Source organism: Lissotriton helveticus, chromosome 12, assembly GCF_964261635.1.
Source record: "Lissotriton helveticus chromosome 12, aLisHel1.1, whole genome shotgun sequence".
NCBI lineage: Eukaryota > Metazoa > Chordata > Amphibia > Caudata > Salamandridae > Lissotriton > Lissotriton helveticus.
The window spans coordinates 308,086,637-308,111,654 of NC_136073.1; the positions used below are offsets into that span (position 1 = coordinate 308,086,637).

Below are 25,018 nucleotides of genomic sequence, written 5' to 3' on the forward strand. Positions count from 1 at the left end.
AAACTTAGAGGTTTGATCGCTACTTTCAAAAGAACTTCACTTGTAGCCAAGTTAACAGCTTGAGTACAGGTATGTTGTATGGGGAGGTTACTGAACCCATGCAGGCAAGTCAAAGCAGCTTATTGCGTTAATAAATTAGGGCTATGTACTAAAGGATTATAGGATGGCACGTTACGAAATGATAAACATCTAAGCTCTAGAAAATGCTTGTTCACATGTACTCTCACCTGTTCTGAAGCTTAAAATTGATAAATCCATTAGGTCTGTTTAGACGTTCTAACAACTGGTACTGGATCAACTTGACATTGTAAGAAACTCCTCTCACCCCCCCCCCTAAAAAAAGGGTCAATGCCTGCTCAAAGGAGTGTATGTGAAGAAAAATGAAAAAATACAAATCCAACAGCCAACTAGTACACAAGCAATTTGGACATAAAATTGTTTGTGCACCATTGCAGTAGTGGGTTGGTGAACAAAAAATAAAAATCTGAATTTAAACAGGCTCTAAAGAGACTTCAGGAAGAGGTGATGGGAAACAGCTCTGAACAAGAAATACAATTCTGGTGCAAGAATAGTTTAATTTTTTAGTACTTACTGCGTTTGTTGACAGGGCAACAAAATGTTTGGCCACAGCAGAAGGCTAAAATAAAAAGGGAAAGGTTAGAGGTGTGCCTTGCATAAATAAGCAATATTCATTTCCTGGACAAGATCCAGTTACTGCTGTATACTTGAAGCAACACTCCAACTCCACTGGCTAAGCGAATACACATGGTAATAAAGTAATAGGGCTTAACTTCAGGACAGTTAAACATGTGCCTGCTGAAGCAAGAAATACTCCTCTGTTGCATTTGGTCCTTATGTAGTATGACTTCGTATTAAGATTGGAGGTTGCCTAAACGCTTTTCTGCAACATACAGGCGGTCAAACTGAAGACTCACTGGCCAAACATCTCCCCAAGACCATGGACGGGAAGGTGGCCATAAATCAAACAAGAGACTCAAATCTCCAATAGGCACTCTACAATCATATTTTGATTCTTGGCCCTCATTGCAAACCCCTTTCTTGAATGTGGATGGCACAGTAGAGAGCCTCAGTGTGGATGTGATATTTAGAGCTGGTGCATTGCGGTTACAGCCATGAGGTTGTCAGCGTGTATTTCCTTCCTCTCGTGCAAGTGAGCTGCACTCGGCTTTGGGCACACGTTTAGAAACTGCAGAGGAAGCATTGTAAAAGAAGTTAAACTGTGGTGCTCACATGAAAAACACATGTGGTGGATCGTGCCAATATTCCCCAGCGATACGTCTAGCACTCTCCAAGCAGGAAAGGTAACAAAGGACAATGAAAATTGTACCAGTTGAGGTGCTTGCAGAATACTTGATAACAGGTCTTTTATTCCACCTGGTATTTCCCTAGTGGGCTTGAGCCACTGGAACCGGTTTTGAAAGCCTAGGGCTGATACGATGCCTCTCACAGGCAGGCTTCTAGAGAGACTGACAGAAAGGGAGGGAGGTAAACAAAGTGATCAGAGAGAAGGAGAGGCAGAGAGACTGGATGGAGAGATGGTTCAAGAGGGGAGCAAGGCTGGTCTGGGGACTTTAGCCAGGGCTGCTTGACACTTTTCCTGGCAGCAAGAGGCAGAATTCACTATAACCTGCCACTTTGTGTTTTTACCTTCTGGTCAAAATAAAATTTAGAAAAAAAAAAAACAAAGTAAAAAAAGGACACAAAAAAAAACCAATGCCAATTTTCCTGAAATCCATACGACAATGAAGGACTAGTACAGGGAGAGAACTTAAGATAGACACCTCAGTGGCAATGTTAGCTGTGCAGCAGTGCATATGTAGTTCCAGGGCATGCCATCTCAATTCAGCCAAAATCAGATACCATAATTGGTGGAGGTACTAGAGATCACCAAATACTGCAAAATAAAAGTATCACGAGTCCTGCACACTGGTGGTTAATTGAAACAACTGGAAAAGGCCTTTGTAAACCACAGCAGCATGTGCCTCTTACCCTGAATTTGGTAGGAAGGGTGCGAGACACACAGGCCTAGTATGTCACAAGTATATCGGGAGGAGGAGTACTGTTCATATGCACAACATGAGCTCCAGAGGGTGGCAGCAAATCAGGACAGTGAATTCTCCCATAATTCAGATTTAAAACTGCCCAACAGGCGAGACCCTTCCCTTAAGACTAAGTAGGCATACACTTGTAGAACCATCTTAAGGCCAATGCAGCTGGTTAAGAAAGGTGTAAAAAGGGCCAAGTGTTGGACTTGGATTGAGTTGCTTTCCTGGCAACAGCTAAAACAGCCGGAGGGCAAAGGAAAAACACAATTTACTTTAACTCCAGCCAGTAGGAGAGCAATTCTCTATGGAGGGACACAAACAGAACTGAGGCAATGAAAGTACAATATAGGCCAGCTGAACAGGTCCACCAGGAAAGCAAGCAGCCCATAGCCTGCTGCTTGGTGACCCAATTTGTGCAAGCAATGCAAAACTACAGAAGTACTTTCACCAAACTGGACTAAGAAAATGCTTCCTTTGGAAAAGAAAAGGCTTCCCCGTTGAGATCCAAGGCCTAAAGCTTCAGGTGCCTCCAAATAAAAAATTTAAAAAAATTAAAAAAAGGAGAAAATGGCAGGTTGAACTCATTTCTGTGCAGAGATTGCGGCTATAAAACAGCTGTCAAAATAAATTACTGAAGGAGTCAACCCCTCTGCAAGTGAGGCCCCTTTCTTTCGAGTCTAGGGGTGCTGAAGGATCAGGTGCAGTAAACGAATAGAATTTTTCTACAATTGTGATACAATCTATACCAATAAACACGTTTTTGCAGACCTTCAAAGAATTTAGGACAGCTCCAGTTTAGCCAACGCTCCAAGCCCTCCTATGCCCTTGTTATTTCTTATTGTTCAAACAGTGCATCTGTGTGGTGGTTTGTGAAATACATCATCATAAGAGCTGCCCCACTACAGGCTTCTTGAGCAACACCCCTCCTTCCCACAGCTCCACACCCAGGGGCCCAGATTGAACATCTGTACTTCTCAGAAGAGTCAGAACAGTTTATCTGTTACAGGACAGGGTGGTTCCATCAGCCAATCAGAGGGATTGAAAGCTGTAGTAAAAGAACCCGGAGTGAACACCAAGAAACAAAACCATGAAGGTGGTGTGATAAAGACTCAACCCTTAAGGGAATTACATCAGCAATCCGAAGGACAAATGGACCCTTCTGGAGGATAACATTGTGGATTGATCACACCAGCTGTACATGCTATCAGAAAGTGTGCAAATTGAGAGAAGTGGTTTATCCTCCGCAGACAGCTGTCACATTAAGATTCACTGCAAACCTCAGCTGTCTGTGCTCACTTATACATTGCTGATCGAAGCAAAGCACATTCAACACCACACGCGAAAGCAAAATTAAAGCTTGTAATAATGCAATCGCAATTTATTCAGCCAGGGGTATGTGTCTATTGGCGAACCAGCCAAATTACTGCAGTCTGTAAAGTGGTAAACAATAATATTAAGTCTGCAAGTACTGAATCCAACAAAGGTACAATACCCTGGAGAGTTACAGGTCACGGAGCAGTGGGAGCTGGATCATATTTAGCGTAGCTAGAAGATCATCCATTCGATCTACTCATAGTTCAAGCACCACACAAGGACGGAGGACTACACCAGATAGCAGATCTCCATACTAATGCTTCAGTGTATTTCACATACTTGTAATAGTCCATGATCTGAGGGTCTGGCAGCACAAACTGCTAAAGGGCACTTTAAAACAAATGTGCTCCCAATAATGAGCTAATGTGTGTACTTTATATGCATTCTCTATGCTATACTTCTGTGCATCTTCAGAAAAAGTCAATACACACTCCTCCATTAATATTTAATAATTGACAGAATGGTGACCGATTCTTCCCACTTCAACTATCAGACACAAAAGGTAAACAAGTGCTTATCATAGCTTTTACTTACATCTTTAGCAAAACCCAAAAACCACTCTTTGGCAGTTTCAGCATTGGTTATAGTTTCTTGCGTAGTAAATGTCTAAGTGGAAAAAAACAATAGTCAAAAACAGTGTTACTGTTAAAATTGCAGGTAATTCAAACACCATACGAACATGAAACTACTTGCCTGTAACAAGGATTATTTTCATAGATTGATAGTCTCACATTAGTTGGATAGACACATGGTCACGATAAGGGGTGCGTATATCGAGCAGAGTTAAAGAGGAGCATTTGGGAAGCAACACTCCTTTAGCTTCAGTTAGGGTAGAGGAATAAATGCTACATAGATCCTTCCATAAGAAGATCTTACAGCAGTAATACACTAAACAGAGAAATCAGCCAACTGGGCTGCAAATATAGTGTTGTAAGAAAACAGGCCGTTTTGCAGATGTACCCTCACTTTTTGCCCCCATTTGAACTACTAGGTGCTGGTTTTTGACTAAGTGCACTGAAGCCTGCTAACCAGGCCCCCGTGCCAGGGCTCGCTCCCTAAAACCGATGTGTGAAATGGTAACCCCAAGTGGCAAGGACTTTAGCCTCCTTATAAATCCCTAGTATATGGTACCAAAGGTATCCAGGGCAGGGGTGTTAAAGGGGTCCTCATGGCCTGAAGTGTGGTTTGTGCCACCCAGAGTAACCCAAAGAAACAGACTGCAAGAGCAGTGCAAACTGCTCAAACTCTACTTTGCCCTCACCATGCGGGGCAAAGCCAATGCAATATTTTTAATATATGCCAGTCACCCCCAAGGAAGGCCTCCTGCGCCCAGGAGGCAGGGTGAATTATATTAAAGGAGTAGACATGTAGGTGCATGTTTATATGTCCCTATAGTGGCTTTTACCATTAAAGGATACTATAAGTGATAGGCGGTCCATAGGATAACATGGGCTGGCACCTGGGCCAAACAGTGGTTGGCAGTTCCATTATGATATAACGCACACAAGTCAAGTTTGGTATCAAACAATGTGTCTCATCACCCTGGATATGAATCTCATGATGAGGACAATGTGGCATGCACCCAGGTCCCTACCTTTGAGGTTGCCCATCTAGTTGCCCCAGCCTTTCCATGGTGGAATTCGGAGTTCTATCTTTAGTGTGGCAGAGAAATAAAATGTTTATTCAGAAATACTTTTTTGGATTGTGGAAAACATGGTCAGAGCGGCCAAAAAAAAAAAAAAGTTTAAAAAAGGGGTAACAAGGAAACTACTTAACAGAATAAGTTTGAAAAGTTAATTACTCGTACTTGAGAATTACCTTGGATTCTTAGATTGTGTTCCCACTGTAGGTCAACCAGATCTTAAGATGTAATCAGTGGGTCATTGTGCTCTTTAATTTTGCACTGTGTTAGAAACACCTATGAAACTGCTCCTTGAAATTTATAAGAGCAAATGTCTACCAAGTCTAACTTATGGGGCAGCCATCTGGGGCTATGGTAAAATATACAGACTGCAGACGGAGGAAAACTGGTTCTGAAGGTGTCTTTTGGGTTAGCACCTAGCAGTCCCCATTATTTTTCATACGAAGATTAGGCTATGTTGTAGATCATATTAAACTAGCTCCTATGTTGGAGGATAGGAGCCTGGACAAATATCCATTCCTCCCTAAATCAATCCAATATGGAGGATTGTTTAGCCTGCAACTTGGGATATAAAATACCTCTGCTTAAGAATATTAAGTATATAGCTGACACGGTTGGTAGACCCGACCTATTAGAGTATGGAACAGATCACAAGGGTTGGGAGTCTGGGTGAAAGATACATTTGGCATAAGCATGTCATAGGGAGGTGGAGGAGTTGAATACCTATTTTCCTCACCACCCCAGATGTACAGCCTTCTTTAATTTTGGTGACCAACTCATGAAAAGGGCTTTGTTAATCAGGGTTTGCCTTGACAGCATATGCAGCTATCTTAGCTTTTCCCTGGGTGAATAACAGGCTGTTACCGCCCCTACTGCATATGTGACGAATCCACGCAGACGTTGTGGCACTTCGTATTAATTTGTAAATTCTATAAGCCTTTCATACCTTGCTATTTAATTCCTGTTCTTAAAACAGAAGAATTCCTTTTCTTAAAACCCATGATAGATATCTATGAAGTATGAACCTACGCTTTAATTTAAGATTGTGGAGTATCCCTAGAATAGGTTACCACATTGGATATTTTCCTAAGTTTGCAGTGCCTTACTGCAAGTCCTAGCTATTCTAATTCTTGGTAGTTTTCTTGTAACTAGTAGTTTTTATAAATAGACTTAGATTTATCGTTAATGTTGTAATGAACTGAAGAACAAATTAATACAATTTCCCTATCGAGTAACTAACTATACCTTAAGATTTTCACTGACATACAAATTAAACGCCACACCAACCACTGAATGAGCATCAGTCAAAAGATTAAATTGCTTATAATAAAAAATAAAAAATGTTATGTTGGGTGAGTCTAATTAAAATGGTCACTTTTCCCCAGATTTCTCAAGCACGATGGATACACTTCATCTTGGGCAGGCGCTTTTGTGTCCAGCAAGACTAGTGCGAAAAAAAGGCAGTGTCCGTGTCCCAATCAAATGACTTTCCTCCCTATTTACAGGACCCACTGGTAGTTCTGTTTAGCGCCTAGCCAACCGTGGACAAAATCAAGACAACATTAAGATTACTCTATAACCAAGATATATAGACTATATCCTCATTGTACGGAAAGGCAAAAAAGAAAAATTCCAATTGTCTGCTAAAAGACTGAACAGACATGAAATTGAGCTTCATTGGGTGGGGGAGTCAATGATAAGTGAACTACAGTGTATGTAGCAAAGGTAAATGTGCGACTGCCTTTTATGAGGAACAAGCCACAATGAATGGTGTGCTACATGATCAGAGCTACTATCTAGCAGCCCTAAAGCAAAACATCCTATGGGGGTTGGGTGGGTGGGGGGAGTTGGTAGAGGATGGTTGAGAAAGGTCTTCAGAGTCACAGAAGACAACACAAAAGTCAACTTTGGAAAGGAACGCTACAAGAGGGAGAAGAGTTCCAGGAACGGTGCTGGGAATATAGTCAAGGAACAGTGAAATGTTAAAAGTCACAGACTAGAACTAATGGCAATGGGATAGTACTACAAAACATTTTTACGATATTTGCTATAGACTAACTGAAACAGACGAAATATACCCAGACAACTGCGAATGCTCAATATTGGATGTGAAAGATGAAATGGTTATGAAGCTGAAAGGGACATAAGATGCCTAAATATAATAGTCATCATGACAGTTGATTACCTGAAGGAAATAAGGATGAAAAGAATACTTTGCTTAGATACCAGAACAATTATTCTTCATAAGTTATGAGTGCAAGGCATACAAGATGTTTCCTATGAAAAATAAAGGACAGCACCACATGCATATTATGTCGAATGATTTTATTTAGAAATCAATAGAGCGAGCGGCTACCTCCCATGGAGGTGTCCCAGCGCTAAGGCAGCAGATTCACACAGAGGCACCAAGAAGGACTAGGTACGGTTGAAAGCCAGGTTGAGCTCTCCTGAAGGCGGATTCTGGTTCCGTCATTCGGAGAAAGAAAAAAAAAAAAAAAAGCAATAGCATTCCAGAGCTTCAGTTCTGAGCACAAATGCTCTGCAGCCCACCCATGCCTTACGAAAGCGGGGAGTAGTGAGCAACTTCATGTTTGATCTCAGGACCTGGTCGTGTTGGTAGCTTTGCAATCCAAGTCCCAGGTATGCCAGGCAAGAACCCCTAGTGGCTCTGTAAGCCAGAGTAAGTGCCTTCAATTCAATTCTCCTACTAACGGGCAGCCAGTGAAGACTTCTGAGATGGAGTGACGGAATGGCACCTTACAGACCAGTCTGGCCGCAGCGTTCTGAACCATTTGTAGTCTGTTGATCAGATATGCTGGAAGTCCCAAGTAGAGACTATTAGAGGAGTCCAATCGAGATGTGACCAAGGCATGAACTAACATCCTCCTACAGTCCAGTGGGAGGGAGTAGAGGAATTTCCTCAATGCACACAATTTCCAGAAGGAGGAGACTTGACGAATCTGGGTCTTGCAAGAAAGAGCATTATCGCATTTAATCTCCAGATTTCTCACTGAGTCCACTGGATCAGGTGGGGGATTCAGAGGTTTGAAGGTGGCGGGACCGGTTTATTGAAGAGCACCTCGGTATTCTCTGAATTCAACTTTAGGCAATTTTGGGTCGTCCAAGCAGAGATGTTACACAGACACTGTCTAAAGTTAGCAGAAGCAGGCTCCGGTTGTTCTTTAAAAGAGATCAGCTGGGTGTCCGTGTAGGAGACCACTTTCACCCAGAGTGTCTTGACTAAGGTTGCAAGTGGAGAGAGGTATACATTAAAGAGTAGAGTACTAAATGCTGATCCCTGGGGAACCCTACATACATGGGGCTTCTGGGAGGAGGCAGAGGGACCAAAAAAAACGGAAAAAATAAATAAAAAAAAATGGTTGTGAGCGGTTCTCCAAGATGGACCGGATCCAGGACAGAGCAGTGCACCACATTTCCAGGTGTTTAAGTCTCTCCAGTAGAAACGGATGGGCCCCAGTATTAAAAGCCGCAGACAGGTCAAGCAGCACTAGCATTGCTGCGTGCCCTGGTCTGTGGTCTTGCGGACGCTCTCCGCCACTTCCAGGAACCATTCTAGACTATGTTAGTGTAAAGCCAACTAGAATAAATATGAGCCGCAGTACACTACTTAAAAAAACAAGCATTAAAAATGCAATAGGCCTCGCATTTTTGAAGTGGAGCTACTGGCATAGCTCAACAGCTACCGGACAGAAATTGCCACTTTGCAGGTGTCAAACAGAGCATTGCTCCGTGAAATGGCCTGAAAGCCTAAAACGATGTTGATATCATAAAAAATAAAAAGGAAGATCAGGATGACCAGGAGGTACTGCGGACGTATTAGGATGGCTAACGCAAGCAAACAATGAGTGAAATTGCCTGGGCGTGACCCTAGCACGCAAAGACAGGAGAATCATACCCAAGGCGCCAATAAACACCCTGTATTTCTAAATGGCACAACAACGAACAAATGGCAATTCATGGACATGCCAAAAGCGGATAGAGGAGATAACAGGTCTTGCAAACAGTGCACGCACGCCGCCTAGGCTTGACCTAATGAAGGATATTCACAAGATATATTTCTGTTTCAAAAACTTAGACATTCGCTTAAAATGCAGATAAGAGAATCGAGGTCCATTTTTAACTTCTGAAACATGGACCTCTTCGGACAGAACATGGCAGAAGATTTGAATCAAGAGTGAACTGAAATAAATTGCCATGTTTGAAACCGCGGTTCAGAATACGAATGCAAAATGATTGTTTAAACTGCAAATAAACAGAGCTCAAACAACGATTTATTAATCTATATCAGATGCAAGCGCAATAATTGTCATAATGAACCGAACTGTGAAAATTCAAAAAAGAAAGACTGGATCACAACTAGCAACAATAAAAGACAAACCAGGGTCAGTAGAGGGGTCCAATACCTCATGCCCAAAGAGAAAGAAAGCCAAAATTATATAAATCATGGTGGAAAACTGCAACAATAAACATGTACAATGATAAAATATTGAGAGAAAATGTTCAAATCTGCAAAAAAGTTTAATTCAAGCACAACAGAAGGACGGCAATAGAACATTTGCACTACAAATGTATACTGCAATGGAAACCTTAATTAAACATGCGTCTATTTCGAGCTTCCTACATGAAAATAATATTTATAGAAATGATTTAGCTTGTAATGTATGGCATAAAATTGATAGCAATGTATGGTCTAAAGTAATCTCAAACTTCCGGAAACATTTCAAATTAACTACGCTTACGCAGTTTTTCCCCAACCCGCGCAGAGTTTTGAAAAACTCCTGTTGAGTGGTGTTTTTTCCTCACTTACAAATGTACAATTTCAAATCGCTGAAAATCTTACTCCAGACCACCTCCTTGCACGATCTCAATGCAAGCGGTCGCAGATGGTCGCTACCGCTCACGTTGAGAAACCTTCCGATCGAGGGGCAGAAAGAAGCTGCGCCCTCTTGCGCTGCGCATGGTGCTGTTCACACTGAGTTTACAGTGCGGGACAACACCCAGCGTTCAAAGTTGGGAAGAATGGTGGGACCCAAAGCACTTTGCCGCTTACGGAACTCAGCACAAAGGAGGTTTTGTCACTATGCAAACTCCACCCAGGCCTACTTGTGACAGTGGTTTAGCAGGTCACAAGAACATTTTAAAGATGCGATTGGGTCAGAACAGTTAGCAGTTAAATATTCTAAAAATATACAAATGTAAATGTGTACACAAATTCATGGGATTATTACCTTAGATGCAATGATGAACAGTGTGGTTTCTGCGTTCAGTTCAGCCAGTGTCTTTGCAATGTGAGTACCATCAATGTTTGAAACAAACCACACCCGAGGACCTCCCTTGGAGTATGGCTTCAAGGCTTCAGTCACCATTAAAGGACCCTTAATGAAAACAGGAGCATTATTTTTTACAACAGATCAGAAAAATAAAGTTTCTACATACTTTTTTTTTTTTTTTAGACACACTTACCAAGTCAGATCCACCAATACCAATGTTTACAACATCGGTCATAGACTTTCCGGTGTAACCCTTCCATTCGCCACCACGTACTCGCTGTGATTAAAATAGTACAGGTATTAAACATACATAAGAATTTGGCAATGGACCTTGAAGAGTGCTCTTGTATAGACTACAATCACATTACAGATCAAAATCCCACTGTGCTATTTTACTTGTCAGAACATGAAATTCTAGAAATTATATCTAGCGGTAACCTACAAAGAGCTCTATTTTTGATGTGAAGAGCCTAAACAACATCACATAAGCATGCCTATTTTGAATTGGAAGGGATGTAAATAAGCGGAATGACATGAAAAAAAACGACAGAAAAGATTTAGAGAAGAACAGTTTACTCCCATATCAGTTTAAAACCAGTTAACACGAACAAATCTGACAATGCACAAACATTTTGTACTGCACTGTACACCACTTACAAAGATTAGTTCTCCCCATTAAACATAAAGGTAGCTGTGGAGTATGCAAGACGTAAGCTCAACATGCAGTTGTACAGTTGTCTGACAGCAGCAAAGAGTAATCACCTAACAATTGAAAACCTTGTCAATCAAATCAACTTACAATGTGTATAAGACGTGTGTGTGTGTGTGTGATTGTAATAACGTAAAAGAAGGCCACAGTAACTGTATAGTAGATTGTAGAAGATGGTTTATTAAGAATCCGTTACAAGTTATCAAGATGGTAAGTTTCATGTAAGAAGTATATGGAGATAGGTAGTTCAGCAGATTGGCCCCACCAGTAGCAACCTTTCCTGCTGCTCAGCCTGCATACTCCAACTAACACTCACATCACCAGGCACCCATGCATTCTGTTGCATCACCAAGCATTCAGCATCCCACTCATCACCAAGCACCCCACCAATCAACCTGGCTGAAGAGTAGAGGAGGTTAACTAAGGAAAAGGTATGGTAACACTCGGCACTAGGGTTCGCGCAACCCCCCACAACTCTGCACTAGGGTACGCGCAACCCACCCCCACAACTCTGCACTAGGGTACGCGCAAACCCCTCCCCCACAACTAAAAATCAGAATACACTACCACACGCACACATTTATTAAACACACAAGATCACAGTACAAGACTATCATTGAGCAAGATTTAATTCAAACTTGCATTTAGCATAAACTTAAGGCAAAACAGAGTATCATACGCACCCCCCACCCCCATATAGGATAAACTATGAACATCCACTCCAAATAAACAGACTAGCACACAACAACATAAGCAGAAACTGCTTATGGCATGAAATTAACCACATGAGCGCTAGCGAAATTCCGCTCCTGTGCTCATGTTTTAAAAAACGCACTTTACATGACGAGCTGGGCTCGTCATGAGCGTGCGAGGAGGCTACCTCATGACGAGCCCAGCTCGTCATGAGCGTCGAAGGGGTTAACAAGGCAGCATAATGATAACACAACTAAAAACAAAGTAGTAGAGCAACATCAGTAGCTCGAAATGACAAGTATTAAAAGTACCAGAAACATTCCAAGTTCTCCATGTGAGCAATATCTTAACCAAATGAAAAAACCCCACCCAAAAAAAAAATAAAACACAATTGGCTTACTTCAAGAAGCCGCAAATTGGATCCTGTCTAAATGTTAGCAACGGGTTAGCTGCTGAAGTTACATTCATCATGCATTGCTGAGGGCTGCTGCATTATCTTACATGTTTTCCAGTTTCTCATCTAGTTTAATTTCCTTCTTTCTGTTACGCAGTAACCCAGAGCTTGGAGCTCCTTCTGCATTAACGTGTCACTTCGCAAACCCCGACCAGAGTAAAAAAAATTCTGGCGCGCCCGTAGGAAGGTTGCTCCAGACAAAAGCTTCAGCTCAGTACAAGATGGCCGCCATTGCATCATAACGCGTACGTTTTATAAGGAAGAGGAGATTGTTGCAGACATTCACTTCTTAACAGGACGTCATCCTCCCTGCGCTTACACACCTCACGCTTGCCTCAGTGAACGCGCTCTCCATCCAGCGCTAGGAGTTGACCTTGCGAGCAAAGGAATCCATGGTGATAAATGCCGCACACTCATGCACGCAGGTGAATCCATTAATTACAAAGAGGCTTGCGCTTCCAAACAAGCGCAGCCTTCAATTTTACAAGACTGTTACAAACCGCTCGTTCCACTACTCCCCACAAAATTTCAAAAGCAGAAGAAAAAAAAATACCATAGGTACCTCTCAGCCTGCAGACACTGCATTCTGTTCACCAGTTTAGTCAAATCACACCCAATCAGTGTTGCTCTGACAGTATCCTTGAACAGTGTTACATGGAATTCATCAAAACACTGTAGGTAGTCCTCATCCACATATAATACTAGATCTGGTAACAAACAGGTGCATGGAGGCAAGAAGGCTTGTTGGCATCAGTACACAAACTTCATGCATGTCAAGAAGGTCAAACACCCAAGGCTGCAGGCTGTCCAGGTTATGAAGGACACTAGTGGGGATAACCAAGGCATTGCTTTTGCTTCAAGCTGGTTTGCTTAGCTTCAGTTTCTTCAGCAGTTTCATATACAGTCTATCTGCCCCAACATGCAGGGGCTTTCCTCAAATTGTCACCATCGTAAAAGTCGTCCATGGTAGACGTAGAGTAGATTGTAGAAGATAGTTTATTAAGATTCAGTTACAAGTTAATATGGTAAGTTTCAGGTAAGTATATGGAAGACGGGAAGTTTATCAGATTAGCCCCACCAGGAGCAGCCTCCCTGATGTTCAGCATCCACACACCAACTGACACTCGGCACATCACCAATGCATTCTGTGACATCACCAAGCATTTAGCAGTAGGGAAGGTGAACCAAGGAAAAGGTATGGCAACACTTGAGTAACAGTAATCCTAACATTCAACCGCAAATGTAAAACCATAAAACAAAATGGTGTTTGCACTAGATTAGCAAAAAAATAAATACTAAAAATCTAAAATCTTTTAAAGTTATCTGTGCGTGCTCAGCGTTTGAAGCTTAGTTGTAAAACGTGTGCACTACTCTATTTATAATTCAAGATTGGGCTGGCAATCAACTCAGCTAAGATCCTTATATCTACAGGTTACGTTCCATCTCCCATCTAATTTGATCATTTATGTGGCCTACAGCACAAAATTACACCTCAATACAATCCGGTCTCCCGAAACACCAACTCTTCATATACAGGAGCGGAGGTTTAGAACCAGGTCTAGAGATTAAAGAAGTCCACACATGCTCATGTTTCTGCTCCACCAAGTCTGCCAGTCTCAGTTTAATCTTCATTGCTCATCACAAAGGCACAAGCATGTCCTTTATCAGCTTTCTCTGATGTGACTAATTACAGGATTCTTAAAACTGCTGAATCCCAGCACTGCTGACAGCCCTAAAAAGATTCTCCCCCCTCCACACCCCACCTCTCAGGGCAGATTGCTGGTGACTTCTATTAGTCATGCACTACACTCCTTGTGAGAAGACCCCCATGAACCCCCGTGGCTCAGTCAAAGGCAGATCGGATCGCTGATTTCTATACCACATCACCTCCACATTGGTTCCAATCTGCTCCTTTCATCAATGCACCCAAAAGCTCTGGTTCACAGATCTAAATTTTGGTCTTCAAAGTGTCCCAATGTCCATACCCCTCTTTCCCCCCCAACATGCAGCCTCCTGACTATTCTACTTCAAATAACACATTCTAAACTCCCATCTGTGCCAAAACATCCTTGTGCACCAACCAATTTGCATTCCATTAACTACTATGCTTTCAGAGCTATTACTCTTGTACCTAGAAACCATGCCTTGCCTTCAGCAAGCCCTATCACCTAGGCTTTGAATCTCAGTAATTCTGCATGAACCAAAAAGACAGCAAATCATGTAGCTCAACTTGTGCCAGCTCATTTTTTCCTCAAATACCAACTCTACCTAATCAACTATTACCAACAAAATCTAAAAATGGTGAAGTATATGGTCATTGGCATAGACAATTTATTTATCCCAGCCACAACAGAAAATGTATCCACTGAATATAATTACTGAGTGCCTTATTAAAGATAGATGGCCTTAATGGGGTTGGAAGGCTCAGAATCAGCTGTGTGTGATAGCACAGGATGAGTGGTGCTCTGCCCTGTCCCTGAATTTCCAGCTCTGTTCACTTTTACACTGGCTATGGTGAGGTGTTCGCAGGAGGCTCATTGCGACATCAGAAAGCTTCCCTTCAAATTTGGGAAAAAGCAGGCAGGAGTGCACAACACACACGCTTGGCAGTAAACACAAGTGCACTTGCATCCATAACACCAGCAGATGGGGTAGGGTTTATAAGTAGCAATGAAAAGTTAGAGATGACTGGGTAGGAAATATTTTAAAAGGTCCCCTTTCTCACTGGGCACTCACTGCTAATCTAACATTAGACTTCTTGTAACTTTTTACCCCATATCCTTTATGACTAAACTCGAGACAGGTAAATAGCTCTTCATACTCACTAAATCCGAAGACACGTGCCAAAGAAAAATTGACTTTTATGGAGAATTTCATAATCGCTCTTACCAGCCAGAGGGCATTGGGGCAGAAGCAAGGCACACAAGAAAGGGGGGGGGGGGGGGGGGGTGCCGATATGAGGTGATGGATATTTTGTCCTAGTTGTCTCCCGCCCCAGTGGGGGTACGGGTTGGCCTGTATTCCTGTGACTGGATGGTGGAGATCCAGATGCTGGTGGGTATTGTATGAGGGGGGGGTCAAAGGGAGGGGTTAGGAGCCCTGGATCAACTTAGAAATCCAGGGAGGTAATTGTTAGTAAAGTGCTGTTAACTAGTTTTTCCTGAGCACTGTGATTTTAGGGGTGGGAGTGCAGTTTGTTGTCCAAGGTAAGGAAGTTTCGAGGTGGGGCCTGCCTTTCATCAGTCCCCTGACTGCGGTATGAGGAAGGTGGACAGCCATGTGCAGAAATGTCACTTCAGTGTGTCCATGTTTTGGATGTTCCTGCTTTGAGTAAGCCCTGTTACTACCTGTCCAAGGCATCGCTTTGCACAAAAGTTGTAACCTCTGCTTTTGACACTTGCTAAATTGCACCCTAGAGAATTGTATGGAGTTAAAGCACTCCAATATCACACATCTTCCTTAACCAACCACAAATGAATGTGTTTTGAGAATTTTGCTTAAGACCCAGTACCCATCCCCTGCAGTGTAGAATTTACACAAACAATTTTTAGGGCACCCTGGTGCAAACAATTAAAAGCACGTTTAAGCTGCCAGAGTTTTAGATCCTGAAAGTACAAACATTTTGCCCACAATGTTTGTAAGTAAAAAATTCTACAGCACTACTAAGCTTTGCTGTTTGACTTCCTCATCTAATATTATGAAATTAAGATTCCTCAATGCCAACATGCCTAGTTAACAGCAGGAACGAGATTAACCGCATCTCAGGGATCGAATAGCAACTGTACAAAATAGAATTCATGGATAAGGGAATCATGTTTAAAAAGGACAGAAACAAAATGTGTGGGTTCGATAAATTGTGCATTAGTGCAACTGGCAATCCCAGTTTAAAGTTTAGAACAGCAATAGGTTACCAAAAAGAGAAACGTTGACACTGGTGAGTCTAGGACAATGTCATCACAAAGACTAAGTCTAAATTGCATTGATCACTTCTGATAAATAGTGCATCAATTAAATCATACCTGGCAAAACTTCTTGATCTTCTCCAACACAGCATTCACTTCTGGCATCACATCCTTTCCATCAAGCACTATCGGAGTATTGGAACGATTCCGCAGAGCTACGTGCAGCACAGCACGGTTCTGAAATTAAACAAATGGCAAACAAATCAATGCAGTAAATACATTTTTAAAAATTCCAATGTTCCCAAAGGATATATTTGCTTTTCACTTTTCCTGGGGAACTTGGGCACAGAAAAAAATGCAGCCAAGTTCAAAAAAAACTTCTGGACGATCTCAGGATATTGTCCAGTGTGTTTTACTAACTACATCAGACACACAAGGGCAACATCAATAGCCTCACTACTAATGCCATTATGAGCCCAGATGGTCGTTCAAGCTACGAAGAGTTATTTCAGGATTATCGAAGCCACACACCCACCTCTGTGCTGTTCATGAAGCCAAAACGGAGCTCCGATGCTAATAAATTGCAGCTTCAAACTACAAGTAAAAGTGATGCAATATCCATTTGATCAGCAAAATACCAAGATCAATATCAGCAAGCGGATTCTCGCGAAGAGGGGCAACATTGTGTTTTTAAAAACATACTAGACAAAACTGTAAACCAATGCACCCTTTCTAGGGCAACTCTTAAGCAGCATTGGATACAGGTGGTGATGTTTTCCACAACAGTGTGTATAGTGGCTCAGGCTTCGCCTCTCAACTGTTTATCCCACTATGGTCAATGGTTCCTCAAAATAAAAACACAAAAGTTACTACTTCCAAAAAGCTGCCGCGCGATCAACAGGCACTCGACTGTGGCCCATGGAGCACTGTTATTCCTGGCACATGTATGTTCCTCTGAAGAGATTGAGCAGATGTCACTGAAACCCTTCTACAGGTCATGAAAGCTGGTATTCTACCCAGGAGGACTGTGGTGGAAATAGTCGGTGGGGCTGGGGATTGCCATTGGCAAAAACAGGCAGCAAGATGGTTAAGGGAAGTACTATACAAGATCCCCACCCACCGTAACCTAAACAAATCAATGACCTTTCTTTGGTGCAGGTGATTGGAACTAGATATCTTTCGCAGTGTCATCCCATCCACAAGGGATAATTTTGCTTAATAGGAGTGACCAACTATAGCCCTGAAGGTTTTAAGTTGGAAAGGGGTTGTGGTGGGCAGAAGAGAAGGAGGTGGAAATAAGGGCAGAATTCCATACAAGACTCATGAACAGTACATCAAGGAAGGGGTGATGTACATACCCTAAAGTCACACAAACTACCCTCGCGTCAGTGGAACAGTATTCTTAAAAAACTACCAATTTTGACCACATGTTAGCAAATAGAATGGTTTGTAAGACATGGATTGCCATCTTCAATAAGTGGCATGCAGTACTTTGCACAAATGCATGGCTGTATAAAGTTAATTACATAACGCAATACCCTGCGTTTTTAGGATGCAGTCACGAGGAGTGGCAGGCAGATGGTCGCTCTTTACAACTGTAGGACAACAATGGGTCTGGCACATATTCACAAAATAGTCTGTTGCCAATCTCCCACACAGAAGTTCTGAATGTCAATACAAAACAGCAGTACCCTGAAAAGATCTTGGCACAAAGGAGATTCACACTTTAGTGGATACTGTCTTAGGGATTGGCAAGGTAAGATGAAGCACTACTGGGGAAGCAATGGTAAATTACTTTACTGCAAGCTTAGATGAACTGAGGATCTAACACCTTCAGACAAGCAAAGGCTATCAAACACTCCCTGATAGAAAGTGCAAGGATTGACTACACAGCTCATGGCTTGCAACTTTCCCCCACAAACCCTTCCACCTTCACTCACCAAATCCATTATATTGAACCAAAAGACATAAGCTTCACACAATGTGAACCATAAGATGAGTCCTAATCGGGACATTTGCCATCATTTTTACAACCGAAACCTCAAGCTGGCTTAAAGCCAATTTAGGACTATACAAGTTCCATCAAGCGAGTCAATTCCTCTGTAGAGCCCAACCCTAGTAATCTGCAGAAAGGAAACTTGCACAATCACTGTATGATAAAAGGTATTGCCTTTTGAGGAGTAATCACTAAACAAACTCAGCAAGCAAACGGAACAGTTGACAGAACACATATTTAGCGAATACTACCAGTTTACTCCAAGTACATTCTCCAGGCATGTTTCTTATATGAGATATGAAACATTTATTTAAAGTTATTAAACAGTTGGGCTGTGAATACAAATAGCATGCCCTCCCGAGGTAGAGAGGCATTTCAATTCATAATTTCATAAAGAGGTTGGCATGAAAGCTGTAGGTTTGACAGAGTTCTGAAGGGACATCCAAACGTAATTTTGTTTTGGACAGGGAAACATGGAAGATGAATGAAGAGGAAATTAAAAATGCACAGATCTGACAGTAATGTGTCTTGGACAACAGATAGTTCTTAGATTAAGCGGATTATACAAGATCTGGCTGCCCCAACAGTTACACCAACCATACAAGATGAGACATCGAACAGCAATCCTTTCAACCGTGATAAACAGACAGTGCAGATAAATAAGTGCCTTCACAAGCTCCATGAATTAAGTCATAGCAGCAAGAAAATGCCTTCCATAACCAAGGAAACAAAAATTACAGCCATGCAATGTGTCCCCAAGTTAGCCTGAACTATTAGTTTGTAAATACAAAAATTGTGCCCTGTACCCTCAGTCATCGTCATGCGTTGCCCAAAACAACAAGTGATGAATTGTTCTACCATTCTACAATAAAAGCTGCAGTCGGACAGAGAATTTACATTACAGACTTGTTCACACGTGCTTTATGAAAAACACGTGTAGTGGCACCTATGCAGACATGCAATAATCCCCCAAACACCAACCCCTTGCAGGTGTCACGGCCATGCTTAGTGGTTTTGGCCTCACTGGGAATCTAGAGGGGTGTGGTGAGGGGGGGTGGGTGTGGGCGAATATACCCAGCTACAAGGAGACAACAGGAAGCAGCTGTACTCACTCTCCTCTTGGAGGTCTGAAATAGGAGTCAGAGTTACTCCGGAGCATTACCAGACTGCTATGTCACAAAGAATTAGGGGCCTTTGGGTTGCATGAACCAGACACTGCTGGCATGCAGCAACCCATTGAAAGCTTCCGTTTGCACTTATCGGAGACCCATCTCCAAATCTCTTCAGATCAGCCAAGGAAGAGAAGATCGGCATGGGGGAGGTCTGTGCATATGCCAAATTCACTTAACACCAAGTGCAGTGCCCGACCTCAGACACTGCAGATTAGGGGGGGGGGGGTACTTAGTGCACTCTCCACTCACTTGTAGTAAGTGTGAATTGGCCAGTAGGCTGATGATCTGAATAGAGGCTATCTTCCTAGGACCGTCACAATAGTCTATCAAAAACACAAAAGGTGATGGGAGGATGTTTGCAATAAGTCTGACCACTGTCAATCAGTCACTGTAGCATTCCAACCCACCATTTGCTTGCCCACCATACCACCTCTAATTAGACCCAGATATATGTAAGTCACTCTTGACCATGCTCCAATACAAATAGTCCAACCCGAATTGCCAAGCCACATACTCGCTGAACTGTAAAACAAGCAACCAAAGACAATTTTGACCCGATTGGGGCTCTTCAATCTGGGGTAGCTTGGTTTCAGTGGCTCTGTGAGCAAGGGTCCCTGTGAGCATACCCAGGGCCCCTTAGGGCATTACATCAAACCCACAAAAAGGGGATGGATGGAGTAGTCGGTCCTGTAACTCCAGTTCTGTAGTAGGGGTATCTCCGTTATAGTCATAATCTAGTGAATAGCCCCGCCCATGTGCGTGGACCCCAGAGCAATCAAAGATAATCTCTTGAATCGTCAAAAAATGCAGACCTGCACAGACAGAGAGAATTTAAAGACCGATAATGCAGCCTATATCCACAGGCTACACGGTCCAGTACTTAAACTAGAAATTCCACCTAAAAACCCACAAACAGCACAGCCTGTCCAGTTTTGTCCACAGAGAAAAACTTTCCTTTACCAGCAAAAGCCTCTGGAATGATAGAGGAAGGAGTGGACAGACAAGCCCCATAGGCTGCCATTATGTGGCTCAGAACAGGATACTGTGCCTTTAAGAGAACTTTCCAGAACTCAGTATCCCAGAATGCACAGAGGTCCCTTTTACTTTAGTTCTTTTTGAAGGCGTAACATGCCAGACCTGTAGCATTCCTTACATGAATATCTTTCTCCACCGGGGAGGAGGGCAGGTGCTTATGACTATTTACAGAGATACCCCTACTACAGAACTGGAGTTACAGGACAGAAACTACTCCTTCTGTAGTAGGGGATCTCTGTGTATAGTCATAATCTAGTGAATGAAATGGCAAGCCCATCCCCACACCAAAGCAGCGGTGGAGAGAAGAGAACACCACTGCTGTGCAAACAGATTTCGCAGAGAAGCCTGCCCAACCTTAGCATCTGTCCTGGCATCAGTGTCCAGACAGTAATGCTTAGCAAAGGTATGGACAGACTTCCAAGTGGCCGCCTTGCAGATTTCTGCAATTGGAACATTACGTAGCAAAGCAGTCGTGGCAGCTTTGCCCCTGGTGGAAGGAGCCTTAGGTTTACCCCCTAAGGTCTTATTAGCCTTCTGGTAACACAATTGTATACAGGCCACAATCCACCTAGAGATACTGTTTTGAGGTAGCAAGACCGGTCCTGACTGATCCATAATTGATAAACAATTGGTCTGACCTACGAATATCTTTGGTTTTATCCAGATAAAATTTCAACACCCTCCTAACATCCAGGGAATGCAGAAACCTTTCCGCTGGAGATGAAGGATTCTGAAAAAACGTAGGTAAAGTTATGGTCTGGTTAACATGGAAATCAGAGATAACCTCGGGAAGAAATTTAGGGCGAGTACGCATAACAACCGTAGCAGCATGAAATATAGTATAAGGTTCTTGGCAACACAACGCCTGAATTTCACTCACCCTGCAGGCCAATGTGATGGCCACGAGGAACGCCGCCTTCCAGGACAGGTGCTGCAATGAAGCCTTATGTATAGGTTCAAAAGGCTCCTTCAATCTGGACAGCACCACATTCAATTCCCATGAAGGCGAAGGAAGCCGGACAGGAGGGAACACTTTCTTCAAGCCTACCAAAAAATCCTTGACCACAGGAATCTGGAAGGAGGAAGTCAGTGAAGGGCATTTCCTGTAGGCAGTCAGCACAGAGAGATGAACCTTAATGGAATGGAAATTAAGGCCAGACTCATCTTTCTGTATCTGCTACACTCGGCGCATCTTCCTTACAGGTCGTTGGATCATAGTTCTTGAACTTGCACCAGATGCAGAATCTCTTCCACTTGTAAGCATAGGAAGTCTTAGTGGAAGGTCGCTTAGCCTCGTTCAGTATGTCCATACAATCTTCTGATAGATTCAAATGGCCATATTGCACTCTCTCAGGAGCCGTGCCGCCAAACTCAAAGACGAGAGGTTGGGGTGCACCATCTGCCCCCGAACTTAGTGAGAAGGTCAGGCCGGCACCTGTATGTGAGGAAGGAGAGACCGGTGAAGCAGGTCCGTGAACCACCACTGCCTGAGCCATTCCGGGGCGATCAGGATCCTCCGCGCCCTGCACTGGCACAGCTTGATGAGCACCGCCGGAATCAGGGGAATGGGTGGAAAAGCGTACAGAACGCTGTTAGACCAGTTGATCCATAACGCATTCCCCAGCGTCCCCTGCTGGTAGTACCCGGAGGCGAAGTTTCGGCATTTGCAGTTTTTGGCGGTGGCGAACAGATCTAAGTCTGGAGTTCCCCACCTTGCAAAGACTTCTCCTAGTACTTAATCGCTTATGACCCATTCGTGGTTTTCCTGAATCAGTCTGCTCAGTGCGTCCGCCTGAACATTCTGCACACCTGGTAGATGGGTAGCAGTTATCGTCAGTCCTCTGGCTAGAAGCCAGCGCCAGATAGCCTACGCCTCCTGCGACACAGTGCGTGATCTCGAGCCCCCCTGCTTGTTGAGGTAATACATCGTGGTCGTATTGTCCGTCTGTACAAGCAGAGAGTTGGTCTGGAAGGATGGATGAAAGGCCTTCAGTGCCAAGTGAACAGCTCGGAGTTCCAGGAAATTGATGTGATACGTGGACTCAGTCGGGTACCACGTTCCTTGTATCTAAGTCTCAGGAGTGCGCCCCCCAGCCGTGGAGAGACGCATCCGTCACGATAGTCTGTGTGGGAATGTCCTTGTGGAAGGGAACCCCTCTGAGGAGATTCTCCGCTGAACACCACCACTTCAGAGACTGAAGAGCATGCAGAGAAAGTCGTATCTTGTCGTCCCAAGACCCTTTCCTCTGATCCCACTGATCCTCCAAGAACTCCTGCAATGGTCTCATGTGCAGCCGTGCGTGTGGCGTGAGGACGATACAAGAGGCCATCGACCCCAGTAGAGAAGACACCGTCCTCACTGTTGTAGATGGAGCGGTCATAAGAGCCCGAGCCTTCCGAAGGAGTGATACTCGTCTCTCCTCCAAAGGAGACACGCTTGCTGACAGCGTATTGATGGAGGCTCCCAAGTACTGTATGCACTGGACTGGAGTCGGGACAAACTTGGACATGTTGATGTGCAATCAATCATAAAAATTTGTAAAGCGCGCTACTCCCCCGTAAGGGTCTCAAGGCACTGAGGGGGGGGGGGGGGGGGGGGAGGTCGCTACTGCTTGAACAGCCAGGTCTGGAGTAATTTCCTGAAGGAGAGGTGATCCTGGGTCAGCCGTAGGTGAGTGGGGAGGGAGTTCCATGTCTTGGCTACCAGGTAGGAGAAGGATCTTCCTCCGATGGTGGATTTCCGAATTCTTGGGACGGAGGCGAGGGCGAGGCTGGCGGATCGGAGCTGGCGGGTGGGTGGGTGTGTAGAAGGGGAGGCGGCTGTTGAGGTACTTCGGGCCCAAGTCGTGGGGAGCCTTGTGTGCGTGGGTGAGGAGTCTGAACGTGATCCTCTTGTTGACGGGGAGCCAGTGCAGGTCTTTCAGGTGGGCGCAGATGTGGCTGCGGCTCGGGATGTCCAGGATGAGTCGTGCTGAGGCATTCTGGATACGCTGGAGTCTTTTCTGGAGTTTGGCTGTGGTTCCCGCGTAGAGGGTGTTTCCATAGTCCAGACGGCTGGTGACGAGGGCCTGGGTGACGGTCTTCCTGGTTTCGGTGGGGATCCATCGGAAGATCTTTCGGAGCATGCGCAGGGTGTTGAAGCAGGATGATGAGACTGCGTTCACTTGCTTGGTCATCGCGAGGGAGGAGTCCAGGATGACGCCCAGGTTGCGTGCGTGGTCCGTTGGTTTGGGTGCGCTGCCCAGGGCAGGCGGCCACCAGGAGTCGTTCCAGGCGGAGGGCGATGATCCCAGGATGAGGACTTCCGTCTTGTCTGAGTTCAGTTTCAGGCGGCTGTTCTTCATCCATTCGGCGACATCTTTCATCCCTTCGTGCAGGCTGGTTCTGGTGGTGGCGGGGTCGTTGGGGAGGGAGAGGATCAGCTGGGTGTCGTCGGCGTAGGAGATGATGTTGAGGTTGTGTTTGCGTGTGATGGCTGCGAGAGGGCTCATGTAGACGTTGAAGAGGGTTGGGCTGAGTGATGATCCTTGTGGTATGCCGCACATGACTTCTGTGGCCTCGGATCTGAACGGGGGAGGCAGACTCTCTGGGTTCTTCCGGCGAGGAACGAGATGATCTAGTCCAGTGCCTTCTCTTGGGCTCAGATGTTGCTGAGGCGCTGCACTAGGGTGCGGTGGCAGAGAGGTCCAGGAGGATGAGGGTCACTGTTTCCCAGTTGTTGAGCAGGGATCTGATGTCAGTGGCTGCAATGAGGGCGGTCTCGGTGCTGTGGTTGGCACGGAAACCGGACTGCGAGGGGTCGAGGGATCCGTTCGTCTCGAGGAAGGCGGCAAGACGTCTGTTGACAGTCTTCTCGATGACTTTGGCGGGAAAGGGGAGGAGAGAGATGGGGCGATAGTTCTTGAGGTTGGTGGGGTCTGCTGTTGGTTTCTTCAAGAGGGCGCTGAGCTCGGTGTGCTTCCAGATCTCCGGGAAGGTGGCGGTGTTGGAGGTGATGAGGTCCCGGACTTCGGGTGCGATGATGGAGTCGGCCTTGTTGAAGACGTGGTGGGGGCAGGGGTCGGTTGGTGATCCGGAGTGGATGGTGTTCATCGTGCGGGTGGTGTCTTCGGTGCTGATCGGGTCCAGGTGCAGAGGGTGGTGGTGGGGGGCGTTGGTTGGGTTCGTGGTAGGTGCGCTGAAGCTGTTGTGTATATCAGCAATCTTGCGGTAAGAACGAGGCGAGTGAGTCAGAGGTCTTGCGAGGGGGTGATGTCGTTTCCGGCGCTGGGGTTGGAGAGCTCTTTGACGATGCTGAAGAGTTCCTTGCTGTTGTGGGCGTTGTTGTCCAGTCGTTCTGTGAATGCGGTCTTCTTGGTGGTGCGGATCAGCTGGTGGTGTTTGCGGGTGGCGTGCTTGAGGGCAGTCATGTTGTCTGTGGTCTGGTCGTGACGCCAGGCTTTCGAGGGTGCGGCAATTCCTCTTGGGAGTTCTTGAGTTAGTCGGTGAACCAGGAGGTTCTCTTGCTGCCGGGTCTGCTGGGAGGGTGCGAGGTCATTTGCGCAGTTGGTGAGCCACTGTGTGAGGTTGCTGGCTGCTTCGTTTGGGTCTGATGTGCTAGCGGGAGGTAAGAGCTTGTTCAAGAGAACGCACGCATTCTGGAAGTGCGCTTGAGCTTCCGAGGAGGAGGCCTTGATCAACCGAT

The 25,018-nt window shown here is 44.6% G+C and overlaps 1 protein-coding gene across 1 annotated transcript in view; it reads right to left on the reverse strand.

Annotated features, from left to right (window-relative positions):
• GPI (glucose-6-phosphate isomerase) overlaps window positions 1-25,018 on the reverse strand; it is a 113,751-nt gene that overhangs the window by 44,789 nt on the left and 43,944 nt on the right. Inside the window, exons 4-8 of the mRNA XM_078670616.1 lie at window positions 16,249-16,368; window positions 10,567-10,650; window positions 10,332-10,478; window positions 3,975-4,046; window positions 593-637 (exon numbers count right to left, since the gene is read on the reverse strand). Of these exons, the coding sequence (XP_078526742.1) occupies window positions 593-637; window positions 3,975-4,046; window positions 10,332-10,478; window positions 10,567-10,650; window positions 16,249-16,368 (468 nt within the window). The remainder of the gene's footprint in view (window positions 1-592; window positions 638-3,974; window positions 4,047-10,331; window positions 10,479-10,566; window positions 10,651-16,248; window positions 16,369-25,018) is intronic.